Genomic DNA, 20,922 nt, shown 5'->3' with positions numbered 1-20,922 from the left:
GAAACCTAACAAAAGGCATTAAGTGTGACAAAAGGCACTTAGAACATCTCTTAAATTATCTCATTTCACACCAGCAGTAACAAATACTCGTTTTCCTCTATTAATACACTCTCCTTGCCCATAACTGTTCTCATTTTTCTAATTTTGAATTAAAATGCTTTCAAGTTATTGATCCCCTCTGCTAGAATCCTTTGGTTCTGTTTTTATTAGTTCTTGTACACGGCCTAATTTGAATGATATGAACAGTGCATCCAACACAACCACCTTTCTAGCAGACCTGTCTCCCAGGAGTCGACGTGATTAATCTCTCCTGTGCAAGACAAGTCACGTTCCACAGCCCCAACTCCTCCACACTGCTGGCGTGCTTAGATTGGTACTCTCACATCTTTTATTAAATTATGTAATTAGCTTGTTTCTTCTCAAGTGCCTTCCCAAACAGGTTGTAAACGGTCACCAACGAGGGAACAAGAAAACCCAATGCTCACAAGTGTATGCTGGAGCTTTCAAGAGCACTTGCTCTTGCCCATCATTGGATTTCTCCCCGTGCCAACTCATCTGTGGGCTCACACAGTCCAAGAGATATTCCCTAGTATCGGAATAGTGCTGAAGGCAGTAATTAGCAGAGGCTAAGGCACAGACTGCTGTAGCTGTGCCAGGAGCTGCAACCCCTCCCAAGGGATGTGGGGTGCCCTTGCAGCTGGCTGGAGCTTCTTGGACCCTTACTGGCGGGCACACCCCACTGCCAGGGGCTCAGCCAGCTGAGGGATGGGCCTCACATACTGCCCTGGCACCAGCCTCTTCCCTCACTGTATTTAAATCCAACTGGCGATATGCAGAGTCCTCCCTAAACACCACCCCAGGCAACTTATTCACAGGTTTAGGGCTCTTTTTGGAAGAAAGACAGCAGATTCGGAGAAAGGCAAATGGATTAACCCAAAATTGTGCTCTCACTGTCAGCCCTTTGGCTAATCCACATCACTTGCTACATGCCCTCAGTGGCTGCTGGCATCTGGCTGCTCCGCATGCAAGCAGCATCTCCTGCAGCACAGCATGGGAAAGGCACCAATCTTCCTTGGCCATGCCAAGCTTCAGCCAATATGGGCAGATTAAAAAAAAACAAACAAACACCAAAAACAAACCAAATCCCCAAGTTAGTCACAAGGGAGAAAAAGGCTGTAAGATGGAGGTGGTGCTGTAGTGCTTAACCTGGATAAACAAACGCGTAGTGCACAAACAAACTCTGCACAAAGCTAAATGCCAGTGATTCACAGAGCCCAAGTCAATCACGGCCAAAGACCCATGAACAGCTTGAGAATAAGCTTCTCCCTGCCCCTGTGTCCTTCCTGAAGCAGAAAGCTGTAACCTGGCTCTCCCATGCCTGGATAGTCCAGCACAGCAGCACACGTGCGAGTCCATTTGCTGTCCAAGGAGTCACATGGCAGCCAGCATGAAGGAACAATCTGCCCCATCCACGCTGGCTTTCAAAGATTGGATAGTGACAGACCTCAAATCCAGCCGTTCCTGTGGGGAATTAACCCCACGGGCAGCGTCATTTCTGGGGAATGGGCATGCTCTGGACCCACTGACCAGCTGAATGACATCTCTGCAGTGCCCACCACTCCCCTAACCCACCAACTCTGTGTGGACGCTGAAGACTGAGGACCACAAACTACACCACGACTGCCATGGCTCTTCTATCCCAACAGATGCTGGGTTTTGCTAGTTAAAAAACCATCATACTGGAGGAGGTTTTAGTAGGTGTTTGAGGGCCCAGCTCACTGTTTGGCTGCTACAGGACTTCCAGCTGATGCCGAGTGTTTTCTGTGTGACCAGGAGGACTCACTCACTGGACGATGCCCTTCGGTGCCACGGATCAAGACTTTTCTGCATTTTGGGCAGCTTCATGACTACAGCAAACAATGTTTTTTAAAGTCCAAAAATGTAATTTGATGTCGCGTTTCAGAAGCCTGTTCCTCTAACAGAAGATTTCCATTTTCTTTGGCAAACCACCCCTCGTGTTAGCCCTATTGGCATTCAGATACACAATTCACAATTCATCTGGAACAGGCTATTTACAGAAATTCTGCTGAACTGGCTGTCTTTCCATTAGTTATGTAGAGAAGAAAAGGTTTGGCCTCGATCCTCGACCTGCTGAATTAAAGTGTGAAAGAGAAAATCTCTGAAGCCCAGGAACGCAAAGGCATTTCCACTGGTGCTGCCCACCGCGGCTACAGCCATAACTGCTCTAAAAAAAATGAGAGACTAATGGCAACTCCAGCGAAATTTGCAATTTTTCCTAAGCCCTGATCGCTGCTTACATGTGAATTTTTATCTCTGTAAAACATAAAGATGCAGAGAGTTCAGCAGCAGAGATTTCCATCCCATCCCAATCTTGGGGCGACGACCAGCCCCCAGGGTTGCTTGTCCAGATGGAGGAACCACCCTGAAGTTCACACACCAACAGTTATTTCAAGAAAAGCACAATGACAACCTTTGAGGAATGAATCACACCTTTTAACTAATAAGGACATATCCACAAGTTAATTTTTTTTTTTAGTACAGCTGGTTTACCACACAATCCTGATCTCATTTGCTCTAGATACCATGCAGGCAAACACAAAATACGTTTCTCCACACTGACCCTGTTAATAAGCATTTCGAGAGAGAGCAGAAGAACTGTAAGGAGCTAACACCCGTTTTTTATTTGTTTATTACATGCTAGACTTATTGAAACAACATCCCACCCAGCACTAACTGGGAAAAAAAATAATTACATCGAGCTAAGGCCACACCCCCTGAAAGGAGATGAGAAGGGAGCGTGGTGCATCGCCCGTTCCCTGGAGCCCAGGTGAAGCATCACCTCCAGCATGAGAAGCATGTCACACTAACAGTCCCTTTCTGCCCCTGCACGTCCAGTTAATTTAAAGTATCATTTGCCATCAGGTTCAGTGGGTTAAAAAAAAAAAAAAAGATGTGCAGAAGGCTATTCCTTTTGAAAACTCACTGCCATGGATCACAAGCACCCCTGTAAATATTAGAAACCAGAGCAGAGCAGCACCCCTTCCACCCCAGGGTGCTCCTCCTATTCATGCTGCTGAGACCCTTGGTGAAACCCCCAACCACACAACTGAAGTAGCCCAACAACCCAGGAAGTTCTACAGCTCCCAAGTCCAACCACCACACTAAAGCAGAGATTCACACCAAGAGAAAACCCACCAGCCCCAATCTAGCACTTAAATTTCTCATCTTCATGCTAACAAAGGCTCAGGTTCCCCCACATCCCTCTCCAGCTGATTGCAGTCCTGTCTGCAGCCCAGACACCTTCCCAGTCACCTACGCGTGAGCCAAGGGAGATGGGCTGAGGGAAGAGCACAGTATGGTGGGGATGTGGGGATGGACTTGGGCTCTTAGCCACACACTTCCACGTGCACATTCCAAAACAAGAATTTAGAGACCTAAAACACACACAAAAAATTTAAAAGACTTAAACAAAACAGAACAAAAAAAAATTTACACCAATCTGCCATTCTTATGCAAGGAGAGGAAAAAAATCCCACAACATTTGGAAGCAGGCTGTGTTTGCTTGGCACTTTCCATCTTTAGGTAATTAGTGTAAAGGGCTTCCCAGGTAAACCTAAGAATAAGCTGCAGATTTCAAGAGAAACACAATTCTCTACAGTGAGCCTTCAAAGCATAACCAGAAGTTGCACAGCTCCAACTGGCTCCCCGTAGGCATCGCTTGCCTTCAAGTCTTCAGGGTCAGCCACAAGTCAAACTGCATCAAAATTTGGAAAGACATAAAAAAATGACAAGCAAAAAACATCTCTGAAGACAAACACTACAGCAGTAGAGAATGCCTCAAATCCACAGCCTGGACCAACATTTACAGGCTGCTGCTCCTCCCATCCCCTTCTCTAAACCTTCTAAAAAGCACCCTCCTAGCTGAGAGTGGCACCTTCAGAGCTGGGAGGAACAAAACACCTCTCAGCTCTAAAACCTACTTTTCAGTGTTTCTCTCGGTTCTTTTCCTCAGCTGACCTATCAGCAGCTGCTGTACTTGCTCCTATGGGAATCAGCCTCACTCCCAGCCTTTTGTTTTCACAATGTTGGTGCAGGGGCACCAAACCCCATCTCCTCATAGATCGCTTTCCAATGCTGGTACCACCCAGCAGCTCCCAGCTCTGCCTCCCCAGACCACCCCAGCATTCCTCTGTTTCTGATTTCATGGGAAAGGGGTGAGGACAGGGATGGGAAGGAAAGGAGAACAGAGGAGTCATTAAGCAAAGGTCACCAGAGAAGTCCACAGCAATGAGGACCTGGCCCCAGGCTTCCTGTGCACTGCACCAGAGCTCCAGTTCACTAGACTAACCTGTTACTCCTTAAATACTAGAGTTAACAAATGCAAAAAACAGCGGGTACCAGTTCACTAGACTAACCTGTTACTCCTTAAATACTAGAGTTAACAAATGCAAAAAACAGCGGGTACCAGTTTCTACTTGGAGCAAGGAGCTCCTCATCTGCTGCCCTGCAGCCCAGGGTTATCATTAGAGTGACATATCTTAACAGCAAATGCTTTCTGAAACCCACCTGAGCCTTACAGCACCCTCACCCACTGGCCACAACCACATCCTTGTAACATAGTACTGGTAAGATACTACAGTAAGCAGAGCAATGCAAGCTTCAGCAGGACACGAAGCCCCTCCTGAAAGGGAGAGCGATGCTTTCACATGCAATAATCCCAGTTCTAGAAGTTGCCTGTTTTCTAAACAGCTCCCCCACACTGCACTTCTACCTCTCAGTGTCCTCACACAAGACCTGAGAAAAGATGGGTCTGAGTTCCCAGTCCAGCCATTCCTATGGGATAGGAGAAGGTAGTATTGAATATGGGGCTTGCTCATATCATCTGCAGAGCAGGTGCTTGCACAGAGCATATTCTAATCCCCACAAGTCAAGGAGAGAGCTCTCTCTCCATCCCTGTCCATGCCTGGCACACACACAAACAGCACTACAGGACCCACCACCATGTTCCTCATGCTTTTCATTACCACTGACTTTATTTGGCATCTTCAAAGGCAGCTTTTTAACCCTAAGCCATTGCAGATATCTTTTGTGCAATGTTTACAGAATCAGAGCATCCAGCAATGCAGGGGAAACTGGACAAATGTCACTTCACAGACTCAATGGTCTGCTCCTAACCTCCCCCCTGCCCTTTCCCTTCACAAACTCTGCAGGCAGGGAAAGGGAACATAGATTAACAGGGAGGCAACACAGGAACATTTCTAATCACCTTTTATAACCTGCATTCTATAGGACTGAAATGCAAAAAGTACCTTTCCCTTATATTATTCAGAAAGCAGCGAAGCTAATGCGACATATTGGTGCGTAGGTGTGTGTGGGCTGGTTTCTTGGGGGGATGGAGGGCTGAGGGCTCGCTCTGTGTTTCAGAGAAATGAAGCAGCACAAGATGTACCAGTTGCTCTGGTAACAAAGCTTTTGCCTTTTTTTTTTTCTTTTTGGGTAAGAGTGAAACATCATTTTAAGCGTTTTCCAGTTCAGACTTCCTTGCCTGCATGGCAAAAACAAGTTCTCATTTCAGAAACACACACACACACTCTATTTGAGTCAGCAAGGAAAGGACCTTCTCCTCTCAAGATATTATAGCATCGTAGGGAAGCTGATAAATTGAGGTCGCCCGTTTCCCTCCCGATAATGCTTGCAGGCGTTATCACACACCAGAATGCCAGCCCAGCCCCTTCCTGCAACCCAGTAGGAGCTGATAAAAGCCCAGCATCTGCGAGCTGGTGCCTACAGAAGCAGGGGAGACACCAGCCCTGGTGAGGACCCTCACACAGCAGCACCACCACCCTCTCTGCCAGCACACGGAGCCACCCCAGCGGAAACAATGGCTTAATATTTAATACTGTGCTTGTAATATGGAAGGATTATAAAGCAGCTTGTCAGGGTTTTAAATCCATTCACACTCACACAGACCATGTGCGACCTTGGAGGTGCCGAGCGGCTGGTGCCCACACACACGGGTCTGCGTCCAGATGGGGGTGTGAGCGCTCCAGCCACCACCAAAACCATCCCAGCAGAAGGAAGAGCCCTGATGGGACAGGATAACTGCTCTGCTGCCCCAGTGGGTCAGAGGCAAGGTGCTTCCCTGTCCAAGTCCCATGGAGCAGGCTCTTACTGCAGCACCAAACCCCAGAGAAAGCCAGAGAGCTTCCCAAACCCAAAGGGCCAACCCCTCATCTGCAGCAACCACCAGACCAGAGGAGGGATGGCTACACACATTCAGACGTGGTTACACTAAGCCTACCCTGCCATGCAGCAAAAGCAATCCCTGAAGACCTTGAAAACACAAAGAAGGACCCAAAACCGAGGACTTGATACTAGAACCACCAGTACAGCTTGAGTCACACCCAGCCTCACAGCGGGTGAACATCACGGTTCATTTTATAAACAAGAAAGTGGAAAAAGGGAAATGCTTGCAGTTGCACCTTCAAATCAAAAGCTGGCTGTCTAGGGTTAGAGCTGCTTCTTTAGACTGCAAGATGATGGAGCTCTGAATTCCTTCAGCAGCCGGCAAAAGCGAGCACCAGGTGCCCTTGGTGTGCTCAGGACCAGCACACAGCAGGCAGCACCACAGGACAGGTGTTTGGACGAGGGTGGGCAGCAGCACAGCCTGGTCTGCAGGCAGTGCACATGGTGTGCACACACTCAGTCCGGTCCTTCAAGCAAGGCACAGCAGTCAGTCTGCAGCTATAAAAGCTGTGTACGTAAACTAAGATTAATTCTTTACAGCAACAATCCCCAGGAAATATTAATTGTGTGCAGCATGGTAGCTTCTTCCACACGGCTAAAAGCAACAGTGATTAATTATCGAACTATTGACCATCAGCCTTTCAGAAAGGGAGACAATAAACCAACTGATTATTAAAAACAATTACTGTCATTCTTGACTCAGCCTAATTACCTGAGCTGCTAATAATGACCCAGGAACCTGCAGAGTCTCTGTTCTCACCAGGGCTGATGCAAGGGCTCAGTGCTTGATTGGTAGCAGCCACACCTCAGGCAGGCTAAACATGGCACAGACCCCACTTTATTTTCTCATATCCCCCTCAAAAAATGTAGAAGAAAAAAAGAGTCTTCTAAAAGCCTTTCTTTAGGATATTCACCTGCTACCTCCCCAGCCTGCACTAGTGGAATGCCCAAAGATGCCAGAAGGAAGGATGCCACTGTGCAGGGAATGCACAAACAGCACCCAGGAGGGCAGGACACATCTTCTGTCTTCTTCTCTGGCATGTACAAACTCTGGGACAACATTATCAGTAACAGGCTTGTGCCTGGGACATTTTCAGGGGTTTGACTCAGGGACCAAATTGTCCCAGCAGTCCTGCTCCTCCCAGCCCTCCAGCAACAGGTGACCTTGGATTTCAAATATTTTATTCACTTTCTCATACCCACACACCTCAACATCTCCATCTACTGGGTCAAACCTGGGTGTTTGCCTCCAGGTGGATCAGTCCTGGCTTCTGGCAAATGCCAGGTTGGTAGTAAATAAGTTAAGTCGTGACTAAAGACCTCGAGATGCATTTCTTTATCTTTCTCCCCTATGTATTGTACCTCAGACAGACACACACAGTGCAACAAAGAGCAATTGCATAAACAGTGTCCTCTTCAAACAGCTGCCTAACTTGGGCTGCCAGGGGACAGGGACAGCCCATGGGCAGCCACCCTGCCTGGTGGCTGGTGGCACCCCAAGCTGGCTCCTGGGGTGACCCCCTGCTCTGCTCCATCCTGTGGTGATGGAGGAGCTCCCTGGAGGACCACAGCTGAGAGTGGCGGCAGGTGGATCCCACACACTCTAAATTAGAACACAGAATACTGCTGCGTAATGGCTTAGTGATTATATGGCATTTACCAGATAATTAAACAATCAATAGTTATTGTGCAGTTACGGACTTGCCCACATACTGTATCTTGTACCCTGTAAAATAAAACCTTGTTGAAGCTGTAAATGGAGAGCCACATCCCCAGGGCACAAGGCAAAGCAGGACTTGGCATTTATGACTGCTGTCCTCCTGGCACGGCTGGGAAGAAGCACGTGAGTACGTAATCTCAACATCATTTATTTCAATGTTGCAAAACTACACAAGATGAGAGGGGCAAAGGTTACCATCTGATCTATTTCCTGAATTTTTGTTTTCCTTATTGCAAAGGCTTGCGTCAAAATCCTTCTTGGGTGATACCATACACAGGGCAGCATGTGATAGTCCATGGCTGAGCCCATAAAAACATCAGGGGAGTGCTTTGGTTTTCAACATATTCAGTGCACAGTAAGCCCACTGCATGTCTGCCCCAGCCTTGTAACCATCTGTTGGACAGGTATTTGAGTAACACAGTGTACTTTTGCTTTGAAGCCGTGTGTTTATTGGTGCTGGACAGCCCAGCAGTTGTGGCCCTGATTTATCCAGGCAATCTAGGCATACAGAGTATTTTAAGGAGTATTTCTCTGCTCTCTTATGCAAATTAGAGATAAGCAGTAATAATAATGTTCTGGAACATAAAAGCAGCATTTCCCTACACTTTGGATAATGCTTTGAAGGGTCTTAGTGAGTTTTGTGTCTACAGTTTTGCTTTCAGCCATCAGCCACCTGCTAAAAACCAGTGAGGCAAAAGCTCAATTCCCCAAGTCCAATTCATTGTATTCCTGTTAGTCGTTTCTTTAAACACCTTAAATTAAAAAAAAAAGAAAATCCAAGGACACACTAAAATTCACTACTGCAATAATGTCTGGCACAGAAGCTAGCAAGCTTTCAGTCCTTTATCAAAACCAGTTTACAATCTGTAACATTAGATGTAGGATTATTAGAAAATAAAGAAAAGCTTCCGATTCAATTAGAGAGATAAATCATCACTGGTGCGGTCCCTCATTAAAATAAAAATCAAGCTATTCACAAGAGATCATTAAGCAGTGAACAAGGAATGTTATTTCTCTCTGCATTTTTAGTGAAGAGCTTGTGGTTGGGCTTAGAGAAGTGAGAGCAGAGCAGGTCGCTGCTGAGGGCTCCTGTGGTGCTGAGGTGTCACTGGGGTGTGGCCAAAGCTGGGAAGGACCGAAGGGATGTTTTAACCTGCCATCCTAAGCAAAGACTGACCTTTACTGAAAACACAGAGGTCAAAACAAACCAGTCACCTTTGCCTTGAGCACAAGGCTCAGAGAACAAGGCTTTGATTCACAAAAGCACTCTGAACCACCTGAGAGGAACCTTCAAACCATGACCCAGAAAGCAGGATCAAAGTGACTTCTGCAGTGAGCTTCATCCCAGTGCCTGCACTCCAGCAGCCTCCTTTTGGGGGATCTTAATGTGCACTGGGCTTGGCCAACATGTCTCTTCTATGAGCAAGGAGAAGGCACTGGCAGGAGCTCCCCAACCTCTCCAACACAGCAGATCTGGAAGCTGGTTCCATGAATTCCTGCTCTCTGAGGGCTCCTCTTACTGCAGTACCACCAGACACTTCTCAGCCTGCTCCCTACTGTCAGGCTGCAACACCATTCAGTCATCAGAACAAGGTAACTGTGCACTTTATCCCACAGGATCAATGGGAACTTTGCATCCTGTACCTGTCCCTCTAGGTCCTGTGCAGGCCAGCTAGCTATCACCAGGACACCTGTAGTCTCTAACACAAACATGGCCATGTGGCAGTGTGTTAGACCTGGCTGCTAAATCAGGTTTTCTGGGGAAACATCAGGGCTGCAGTCCTGTTCCGGCAGTCTCACGGCACAAAAACAAGATGTTCTCCCCTGCCTAGAATAAACATCTCACTTCTGCCTCTTCCCAACAGGAAAGTTGCTTTTCTTGCCTCAAGAGAGGGATCAGCTGTGAGAAGAACAGGTGATGCTCACCAGGTGACCATTCCTGGCCACAGAGCTCGGGCTGGAAGCCAGCACCAGAACCTAAAAACACAACCAGAGGCACATACAACCTCTATGAGGACACCAATGGTGCTCCCAGGGTAACACCATCACAGAGGGGAGGATCACCATCCCTACAGGGATTTAAAAGACATGCAGATGTGGCACTTAGGGACATGGTTTAGTGGTGGACTTGGTAGTGCTGAGTTAATGGCTGGACTCGATCTTAAAGATCTTTTCCAAACTAAACGATTCGGTGAACCCCAGCCCTGCCTCAGAGGGGTTTGAAATGGCAGTGGAACAATCTAATTAGGGAGGACATGGCTCCTAGGTATGGATCACTTCTAAAGGCTGATTTAGAACGGAGCCAGAAGGTCTGTGTGTCTTGAAAGTTGATCCATTTGTTTTGCTGCAAGGGATAAATACAGCGGTGGTATCTGGAGAAAAAGAATCACAGAGATCTTATTTCCGTGCTGGGTTTTAGGGTGGGACACCATAAACATTTATGTATGTTTTATATCAAAGTCTCCTTTTGTTTACAGAGTGTGTGCTACTCCAAGACTTCAGTTTAAGAGAGCTGTGAAGTCAGCCTTAGCCTGAGCTCATACCTCAATACTTACTAATTTGGTTTGGACAGCAACGTTTTCCCCTCCGCCCCCGTCACCATCCCGTCTGGCACCGGCACCACGTGAATCACACCGGGGACAATCCGGTTACTCCAGTAAGTTAAAAACAGTTAAGAGGAGGATTTTCCCCGTGTACAGCAGGGGAAAAAGGAACACAGAAGCGTTCACCTCCCAGAAAGCCTGCACATGGACACTTCTGGGTGGTTTTTTCCCCCCTCTGAGGTAACACACAGACGCACTGAAAGAATCAAACACAGCAAGAGGAAACTCGATCAGCTGAGCCGCGCAACCAGCAGCGCCAGCACCAGCTTATTTCCCTTTTCTGCTCTCCACAAAAACATGACGCTTTCAAAAGGCCGTTACAGGCGCATAGTTTCCACTGATTGTTAGAAATATGCACCACTTAAAATTAGGTCACCTTCTACCATTATTTCAGCAGCTGAGAAGAAAAACAGTTCAGAAGGGAGCTCCGGTGGTGGAGAACACATGGTGGGAAAACAATGAATGCCAGAAGGGAAGGCTCCCTGGAATATAACCTTGATAAGAACAGTTTTGGGGTGGGGTAGTTTTTCCTTTGTTTTTGTATATTTTAAAAACACTTATTTCAGTTCAAAAATTCATACATTTAAAACTCCAGAAGTTCCAGTTCATCTCTGGTTCACTTCAGTCCCTTGATCCTTCTACTAATGGATTTGCCTACAGCTGCAGGAGGAGGATGGGGGAACCGTAGCTCTTTAAAACCTTTCTTTTCTCTTCAGCAGGGGCAGCTCACTGTCTTTTAGAGCATGATAAGCAAGAGCTGTGTCTCCAAAGCCACAGAGTAAGAGCATATGGCTATATTTCTTTCTACAGTCAAAGGATAATACATGCATGATGGGTAAACAGGATCTCTGTGTACCCACACACACACAAGTACATGTGTATACAGCACTCATGCCCACACATACAGAAGTTTTTTGGAGAATGAGGCCCAAGGGAACTATTGACTCCCAGCAGAATCAAAATATTTAGCAAATTCCTCATACAACCATGCCAGAAAACATCTCCCCACCACATATTAAGTGCAGATAAACCCAGACTTTGAAATAATTCAATCCCTCCCCAACCGCACGAGAATCATCCAGAAGAAGACTCCACCAAGATGACAAATTCTGGAAATCCTCCAAGCTAAGATGTGCTTGAGACAGGTGATATAATTTAGCAGAGGGTGGACATTTTAAATATCATTGTAAAGAAGTTCATGGGTGTAAAATCCTGCTCTCCACAGCCCTTCACTATTGCTGCATCCTGATGATTACAGAAATTTAAAGCAATCTTACTGCCTTTAACAGGCGCTTTAAGAAAAACATTTTAATAGTGTTTTTAATCCTGCAGCAGGTTTCTGCCAGTGGAAAGGACAGCAGCCAGTCCATGTGCAAGCAGAGCACTAGACTGTAGCAAACTCATTTGGCAGCCTATTGCAGCCGTAAACTCAGCGCTTAGGAGAGATCAAGATTTAGCTATTAAAGCACAGACTTTTCACTCCCTCCTCATCATCTAATCAATAAAAAGCGACTGGGGGGAGAGGAGAAAAAAAAAAAAAGCTATTTATATTTTTGTGGCAGTATCAGAGCTAATATGAATTGCTTATTATAAGAGCTGTGTGCTACACGGTACTTGCACACAAAAGGCCAGAGATCAGAAATGCTGCTCTTCAGGCCTGAAAAAGTTGAAAACCTAACCAAGGTGATGTGTTGATATGCTCTTTGTTCAACACACAGTCAAGGAAAACTGGATCACTTCAGGAGGAGCCCTTACCTTATAGACCTGCCCGTAGGTACCATTGCCAACAAGCTCCACCAATTCAAAGATTCCTGCAGGATCCTAGGAGAAATGAAAAGAATATAATTAATAAGCAATACTTACAGATCTCTGAAAAAATAAACATTCTGTGAAGATCAGCATCTCACTGACAAATGTTTTGAGCAGTTTAATGTTTTCAGGCAGACCGGGGATCAGAATTACAGTGACAATGAGCAGAAGTATGGCACCATCCCAGTGACAGCCCTGCCAAGGCCCAAGCTCTGCCCAGCACTGCCCATCTCCAGCATCTGGGCTGGGAGATGCCAGGCAGGTGAGTGATCATCAGCCCATTATAATGTCATCTGCTCAATGCATGAACACGCAGTTTAGGCTTTAAATTCAACTGCAAATGTTTGCTATTAAAACTTAGGTTTTCTTATGCATCCATTGGCTTTGGAATAAAACAAGCTCATTGGCAGGATGTCATTTCTGGGGCTCAAAACAGGGTTTTTCAGGTCTATTCCTGATGTCAGCAGAATTAGTGTTACTTGGCCTAAAGGTCATTTTTTGCTTGGTGCCTCCTGGTTGTTGACATCCTGGTTTGTCAACTGAGATGAGCAGACCTACGGCAGTGCTACATGAGGACATAATGACTTCGAGGGTGGCAACGAAGCACCAAACTCTGTCCCCAGATCCCCCTCCACCAGGCGTGTGCCCAACCAGGGGAAGGACAGTCACGTGCACCCGCTGGCACAGTTAAAAGATGATATGAGCAGTGAGGTACGAGGGAGGGTGGGGAAAGAATACACCGGCGCTGCTATTTTCTCCTCTCGGTGGGTTTTCCCCTTACACAAGCTTTATTTATACTCTCCTGCTCCTCCTCCTTTTCCTGTACTCATCACTCCAATTTTGGATAGTGCAATCCCCCTGGAAGCCGGCGGATGCGGAGGCATCCTGGCATCCCGAGGGCCTGTGCACCCCTGTGCCCACCCAGCCGCCACAGGGGTGACCCTGGCTCCCCTACCACCCCCATCCTCATCCTCCCTGCTGGGTTTGGAGTCACTTGAGCTATAAGACAACTTGGCATCCCAGTGAGAAAAGGGATGCCAGCTGCAATCCCAGCGGCTGCAGACAGGACAATTACCAGCTGTGACAGGCAAAAGAGATCAGCCAGCAGCACTCCTCGGGAGAGAGGAGATGGACACCCACCACCCCGTTATGGACACAGAGGTTTCATTCATTACAAAGCTGCATCAGCTCAAGATGCTTCTGGGTCCAAAACTCAAACACTGGGTCTTTGTGAGCAGCTGAGCAGCAAGGTTTAACCCAGTAATAATGCCCCAAGTAAATTAATCCAAGTCTTGACGTGACTGGCGCAGCTTTCCACCCATCCCAGAACACGCACTGCCGTGGGCCTGCTGGGGTTCGGCACCTCTCTGCGACAGCGTCACAGCCACCCCTCTGATCATTCAGAAATGCCACATCCCCCTTCTGCCTGTTTCTGCATCATATGCAAGCAGCTTCCTCAAGCTGCCTGGAAAACCCTGGGGTGCTCCAAGGGGGGAAGCGCAACTCAGCTTTCAGTGGGACCATCCAGAGCAAAGGGCACGGAAGCTGTGCTGGAGGAGGCTCAGAGACCACCGAGGACACACCTGCCCTGGTGCACACACACCTTCAGCCGGACACTTGGGCTGGACACAGGTGAAGCTGCAGCACAACAGGTTTCTCTACCATGCAGCAACTCAGCCAAGTGTGGACAGCCTGTGGCTTTGCTGCCTTGGTATCAGGCAGGGAAAAGCCATGAATGGATGGGAAAGGGAACCAGGACCAGGTTTCCACAGTGGGTGAGGAGGCGGAGGAGGGGGAAACATGGCAGCAGCTGCTGTTTATTTTTTGAGTTTCTTTCCTAAGGGTTGTTCTCTGCAGTGCTGAAACAACTCAGAAAGAGGCTTTTCCAGTGCTACAAGTATATCTATTTTTGAATATTCACTAGGAGATTAAGGCAGAAGAAAGCTGTGCCTAGGGCACATGCTCAGGAGGTTTGGAGAAACATCTAGGGATGCAGCTGGCCTTTTCTGATAAAAGGAACTCCTTCTTGCAATGTGTTTTCCAACTTCATTCCACAAATCCTGAAACTGAAGAGCACCCCCTCTCACCATCCCATGTCGCTTCTCACTCCTCTAATGTGTGTAAATGTCAGAGGTTGTGTGGCTCCAACAGGTTTCTCTGAGTCCATCCATCACCTGGTTGCAGATCTGACAGCCCCACACCTGCCTCTGCAGCCAGGGGAGCTTTGTGCCAGCCAGAGGCAGCTGTGTGCACCAGGAGGGCTTTCCCCCATTGCTCCCATCACCCACTCCTTCCACTACAGCTCCAACCCACCAAGCATTTTCTCTGCCGCACTGTCCCCTCTCCACCCTGTTTCCTCTTCACATTTTTCCAGAAGCATCGCCAAGGTAACTGGGCATCTCACAGCACAGCAATGAGTGACACTTATCCCCTGACTGCTGGCACAGGCAGCTTCACCTCAGCACAGCCCTGACAACACTCTGGGAGCACCAGCAATGTCAGGGAGCAGAGGGGGCTGATCTCTCCTCCCAGCCACACTGCTGTCCTCAGCCTGGCTTCTTCCCATGCAGCAGGCATGGGACAAGCTTCTCCTCAAGAGCCACACTTTGAACCCAGGAACAATGTGCTGTTAATGGCCTTTCCAGAAAATACACAGCAAAGGATGGGGCAGGGCAGGGGAAAAAAATCCTGCTTCTCACTGGCCTCCCCTGGAGGGGTTCCTACACAGAACAGAGCTTTGCATCTTAACACCTGCTTTGGAATAGAGTGTTCCTGGTACCCAGGGCACATCCTGCACATGCCACAAAGCCCCAGCTGAGATGCTTCAGGAGGGTACCAGAGAGCAGGGACAGCATGTCAGGCAGGCTGGAGTGGGTAGCAAGGGAATAAAATACAGAGGCATGTTAGCCAGGGGAATAAGAAATCCACCCTGCAGAGTCCAGACTGGGACCAATCCAGGCCAAGCAGGGAGTAATCTCAGACCAAATATAGCCTGTGCTGCAGATCAGGGCTCACAGCAGTGCTGGGCTGCACTTGGCTGGGGGTGGCTGCAAAGCTCATCACACCCAGGTGCCTCCAGCCTGGCTCCTACCACCTTCTGCTGATGCTTTCTCCCCGATCCAGGAGGGACACACGGTGAGGCTGCTGCAGACTCTTCTTCCCACACCCCACAATGCCTTCACAAGCACTACTGTGATTTTTATAACTGAAAACATCTGCACTAAATAACAAGCCCACAAACAAAAGGAAAAGAAAATGAGGTGAGCTTTGCTTACTTTAGGCAAAGATGCACTATTTAAAATGCGGGGAGAGAACCAGCATTTAAGACAAATGCACAAATAATTTTCAGCTCTAGATTAGCTTCACACAGAAAAGGATTTGTGTGGTTGTAGTAGCAGCAGGACCTAAGGTAGGGTCCCTCCCTCCTCACTGCTACTGCTTAACAAAGGAGGGGAGCAGAAAGGCAGGGGCAAGGGAAGAGGCACCCCCACACTGCAGTAAGGCAGGGATCATTTCAGACCACATTAGCTACAAGCACCAGAAATTAAAACATTGTCCCAAGTCTGTAGAGGCCAGCAGCACCCACCACCCCCACACCAGCTCCAGGAGGGGTGGACAGGGCAGGGGCAACCCCACAAACCCAGGCAGGTGCCTGCAGAGCTGCAGGGACACTGGTGGACACTTGCACATCACCCACCACCAGCTATTCCTGTTTCAGACCTGCACTGATGCACAGCTCAATCAATTCCTGATAAGGAAAGAATGGGCTTATTTCTAGTTTAAGCTTTCTGGGGTGATGCTGGCTCACCACTCCACTCCCAGAAGAGCCCAGCTGTAGCTTTCTCCACAGGAAGGTGCTACTGGTCCCAACGTGACCGCTCGCACACAAAGCCTCATTGAGGAGAACGAGTTACTTGGAATTTGTGCCAGAAGACACAGGAGCAGACTCAGGCTCTCCATAAAGTAGGCTCTCCATAAAGCAATGGAACACTGAATAGGATCTTTCAGCTGCTCATGGGATGGGAAATGCTAGTAGCACCTGCGGCAAGGGCTGTGCAGACCCAGCGGTCCTTCAGGCAGGGATGGGCTGGCAGCTGAGCTCTACCATGCCAGGATCACCCCACTTCCACAGCTGCAGCCACAACAGGCTCAAATTCAAGTGGGAAATTGTTATGTTCCTCACTCATCTTTCAGGAAAATCAGTGTTACTAAAGCTCAGTGGCTAAAACCAGTCTGAGGCACAGAAAAAGGCAGGAGCATCTCCCTTTCCAGCAATTATCATGGGGAGTGGAAAAAAGTCCACTATATTTCAATGAACAGTATATTTAAAACTGGTACATTATCAGAAAAGGGACTTCTGTATGGGGATGATAAAGCAGGATGTATTCAAATTTCAGCAACAAAACAGGCATCCCTTTTGAAAGACTTATCGGCGTGGAGCATGCAGCAGGCTCGCAGCAGGAGCACATTCCTGGTTAAAACCACTCCGCTCTGCCCAATCCAGACCCTGCAGAACTAAAGCTGAAAGATGTCCTTGCCTACATCATGATGTCTCGACAAGTCCAAGGCACAAAAGAGCCAATACTTTGTTTAAGGAGACTATTCAGAGAGCAATATCCATACCCAGGGATAGGTCAGTTAGGGCTGCAGGCGTGTACCAGTGCTGGCTAGGGTGACCACCGGGTTATCAGAACGCAAGTTAAATATGGCCATGCAGGCGTCCATAAACACAAGAGGCATTTATACACAGTCTGTACACCAAACTTGATTGTTTTCCTTGAAGAAGCCTCATTTTTCTCCCTTCTAGCCCATACAAAAGGGATGTAACAGGAAAGGTTACATGAGGAGACTAGTGGAGAGACGCTCGGGAGAGGGGAACCAAGGGGCACACCAATTAAACCACGACTGCTGTGGATGCACAGGAGGGGAAACGGGAGATTGGAGTCTCTGTAATCATTGTGCACTTAGTCCCCCAATTCTAGCAGCTAATGACAACTTCCAGCCAAAAATCATGGAGCTACCCAGTCATTAAGCAAATGTTATAACCCCAGAGAAGGAAACGCGCTGTGTATCTGGAGGCAGAGCTCAGTTACGGGTCAGTAACAGAGGAGTGTCCCCAGGCACTTGTCAGCTAAAGCAACTCCGTGGCACTAGGAGAGTTTTTTTAATCTCCATAGAGAACAAAGTCTGTGCAACTAATGCTCCCAAACATCAGGATTTTATGAGCCTTTGCCTTACAGCTCTGTAATAAAACAGCCTCAACGGGAGATCCCATTAAACTGATCAGGCACCCAACAAGAACCAAAGCAGGCTTCCAAAGCTGTTTACTCACCACCCCAAATAGGAGGCCCAATGAGCTCTGTCTGTGTGCAAGTGCCTCTGCCAAGAGAAGTCCTGACAGTCACAAGAAGAGATTTTGGCACTAGGAAGAACCAAAGCGTTATTCTTCCCAAACAGTTTGCTCTTTTAAATTAATGGCAAGGCCATGGCACACAGACAGCCTAGGGGAGCCCCAATCCCACCCAGCATCACACAGCTTGGCATGACAGCACCCTCAACCCAAGTGGTTAAGTCGTCAGCTGCCTGGAGAAGAGTCTTCCAATCCCAGCAAGCTCCAACCAGGAGAGGAAGATCATTAATTCAGAGTGTGAGGAAGACTTAGAGAGGAATGCAGCAGAGACAGAAAAGCCCTTCAGCAGTACAGTCTGAGATGTAAAACTGTCATCAGGGCAACGTATTTCTGATTATGCAAAACATCACTACAAGGAACAAGTATAAGGATAAAACCTGCTCAGATTTTAATTCCCCAAGGCCAAATGCCCAAGCTGGCTCTTTGAAGCCGTCCTTCACATTAGCCAAGTCAGAAACTCTGTAGACAGCCCTGCACCTCTCAAGCATTGGGACCTGAGTAACCTCAAGCTCTACAAAATCAACTGCTATTCCTTCTGAAGGCACATCAAGTCGCTTATTTTGCCATACTTTCCACCCTGGTTTCTAGAGCAGGAATTGAGACACTTTATGATTTGACAAAACAAGGTCCAGATCACTTTGGGAAAGTTACCCCAAATGACATGCAGCTCAGAGAAAAACAGAGGGGTTTGAAGAGTACTTGAAGACACAGCTGCTTTTTAGTAATCAGCTGGCTGCCTCCATCTCCAAGGCACTTCTAGTTAACAGTTCTGTGAGTAATATGAAGATGGACTGCACAAGCCAGAAGAGGATTGCTAATACAGCTGCAGACAACAGCAAACAAAGCAGGAAGGCAGAGGCCAAGGCAAAAAATACTGATGGAGCTACTTGGAACTTCCCCAAAAAGAGGCTGCAGGCACTACCTTTCTGAGCTTCAATCACACAGGCATAGCCCTAAGTTCGTTCATTACTTAAAGCAGTACCAAAAATCTTAACAGGCTGCACAGGTATTTTTGAGGTAGATTTGAGATACAGGTCAAGCAAAAAAGCAGAATCATGGACTAGTGGATACTATTCAGCCCTCACATGGATTGCTTAATCTTCTCCTCCTAGCTTTGGTACCTTCCCCTCCTTCACCCACCCATGCAGAGACTCACAAGACAAGCTATCATCAATGGCATCTACCACTGCACCTCCTGCCTACTCAAGCAATACAAGCTGCTCTACTTAGAAGAGTAATAATGAACTCCCCGAGGGCTTTGTTTTCATTTTGAAGAAGCAGTTTGTCCTCCCTCACCCCTAAACACCCAGCTCCGTAACTTAAACGAAGATGTTAGTCAAGAAACAGCATTACTACACAGCATAAGAAAAACTGTTGTCAAGGCTAAGTTGTTAACAGAAGAAAAATTCCCCCCCTTGACAGCTGAGAGAAGCCTGTTTATAAATCTATTTGAATCTCTTCTCTTCAGCATCTCACCAGGAGCTGTTCCTCTAGGCCCTACCAAGAGCTACTTTTGTGCTCTGTCCACCTCCCCTTTCTAAACCATAAATCCACTTTTGCAAGTTTCCAACACTCCTCTCCCCAGCTTCTCACTGCAGTAAAGCTCCAGTCACCACATGTGAGCCTCTTTCCTTTCCAGAATATTAAGACCTGCCAATAGTTGGCAGCAGCAAAATTAAATAAGAACTAATCACCACACTGGGCTTTTCAGTCAATAAAGCTGGATTATTTCTTCAACTACTACCTGTTCAATTTAGGATATAAGTGCGGATTTGTAGCCCCTAGCCAGCAAAGGAATAGCCAACACCAGTGCTAAGAGAAGAAAAGTAAAAAATCCCCCATGCACATATGCAGTCCAGTCCCACTTGGTCCTGTTGAGGCAAAGCCATTAAAGCTACATTAAATTGACTATTCCAGATTTCCTGCTCACAGACTCACACTTGCACATACAAAATTAGAGTTCTTCCGACCTAGTTTCTCCTTCCTAGTATGTCAAAAGAAAAAGCAGCTATTCTGTACCCTCTCCACAAATACGAAATATGGGAGCTCCAGGCCAGTAACATACAGACCTGGAAATAAGGCTTTTTTCAAACCAAAATGATGCATTTGTACCACTGCAGAAGGTGGGTCCCACAGCCCAAGATGCAGTAGCAATACCAGCAGAGGACAACAGTGACAGCTAACCTTCCCCCAGCACTGCACACCGGAGCAGCCCAGTCCAAAGAAAAGCTATCCACAAGCTACACATATTCATCAAAGCAAGAAGGGTCCAAGCCTACTCCCCATTCCTTCAGAAGCATTGCTAGCAACACGGTGACTTCAGCTCATCCTGATGTCATTCAAGGAAGGGACAATGAGTCTTGACTTAAAGCTAATGAAGATCAACATCTGGCCTCCATGCGTCTCACCATGGTAAGAAAATGCTGAGATATTCAATAACCCTTAAGACAACACAATTGTACTTATCCTTCATTTGAAGTTATTCTCCCTCCAAATCAGACAACCCTCTCATTTTTAAAGTTCTACAGCACATTTCATAGATCCGCAGGACAGATTCCACGAATTGTTTGCAGTTGTACGACAAGCCCTCCTTCCAGTCCACAGAAGACTGTTCATCTAGAAGAGTCAGAAGTCAATCAGTCCACAAGCATCAGCAAAAGCACTACTGCCAAGCGAATCCTGAGGTTTTCAATGCCATGTGAGATGAATGCAGCCTCAGCACAATCAGCCACTTCAACATATGCCTAATTCAAGCACACAGCTTCAACGGGACGATATATAAAAGGCTTGGCTAAGCTCAGTGTCTCTAAAAAGCTACAGTGCCAATTATAAATCATATCTATAGTCCCCAGAAGATCTAAAGTCACTACCAGCATTGTACCACACTTCTTCGGATGCAGACATCAATTAGAGCACAGCAGCTGGACGCTCTCCTCACTGGAAGTCACTTATCTGCCATTTCAGACCAATAAGATACTACTCCTAAATGTTTAGATCTCATCCCTCTGAGAAATAAAGAGTTTCAACCTTGGCCAGCAAATGCTTGTGTCAAGATGAAATTGTTACCCTACTACTAAATGCTGTCAAAGGTTTATGGGGTCTTGGAGAAGTTG

The 20,922-nt window shown here is 47.3% G+C and overlaps 1 protein-coding gene across 10 annotated transcripts in view; it reads right to left on the bottom strand.

Moving 5' to 3' along the window:
* Positions 1 to 20,922, bottom strand: part of TNIK (TRAF2 and NCK interacting kinase) — a 153,032-nt gene that overhangs the window by 112,719 nt on the left and 19,391 nt on the right. For all 10 annotated transcript variants that reach the window (XM_027724610.2, XM_027724608.2, XM_027724616.2 and 7 more), the window contains exon 2: positions 12,346 to 12,411. In XM_027724610.2, the coding sequence (XP_027580411.1) occupies positions 12,346 to 12,411 (66 nt within the window). The remainder of the gene's footprint in view (positions 1 to 12,345; positions 12,412 to 20,922) is intronic.

This window comes from Pipra filicauda, unplaced genomic scaffold (assembly GCF_003945595.2).
Source record: "Pipra filicauda isolate LSUMZ 115617 unplaced genomic scaffold, ASM394559v2 scaffold9_size5747161_pilon, whole genome shotgun sequence".
Lineage (NCBI taxonomy): Eukaryota > Metazoa > Chordata > Aves > Passeriformes > Pipridae > Pipra > Pipra filicauda.
This window is presented reverse-complemented; position numbering and strand designations above follow the sequence as displayed.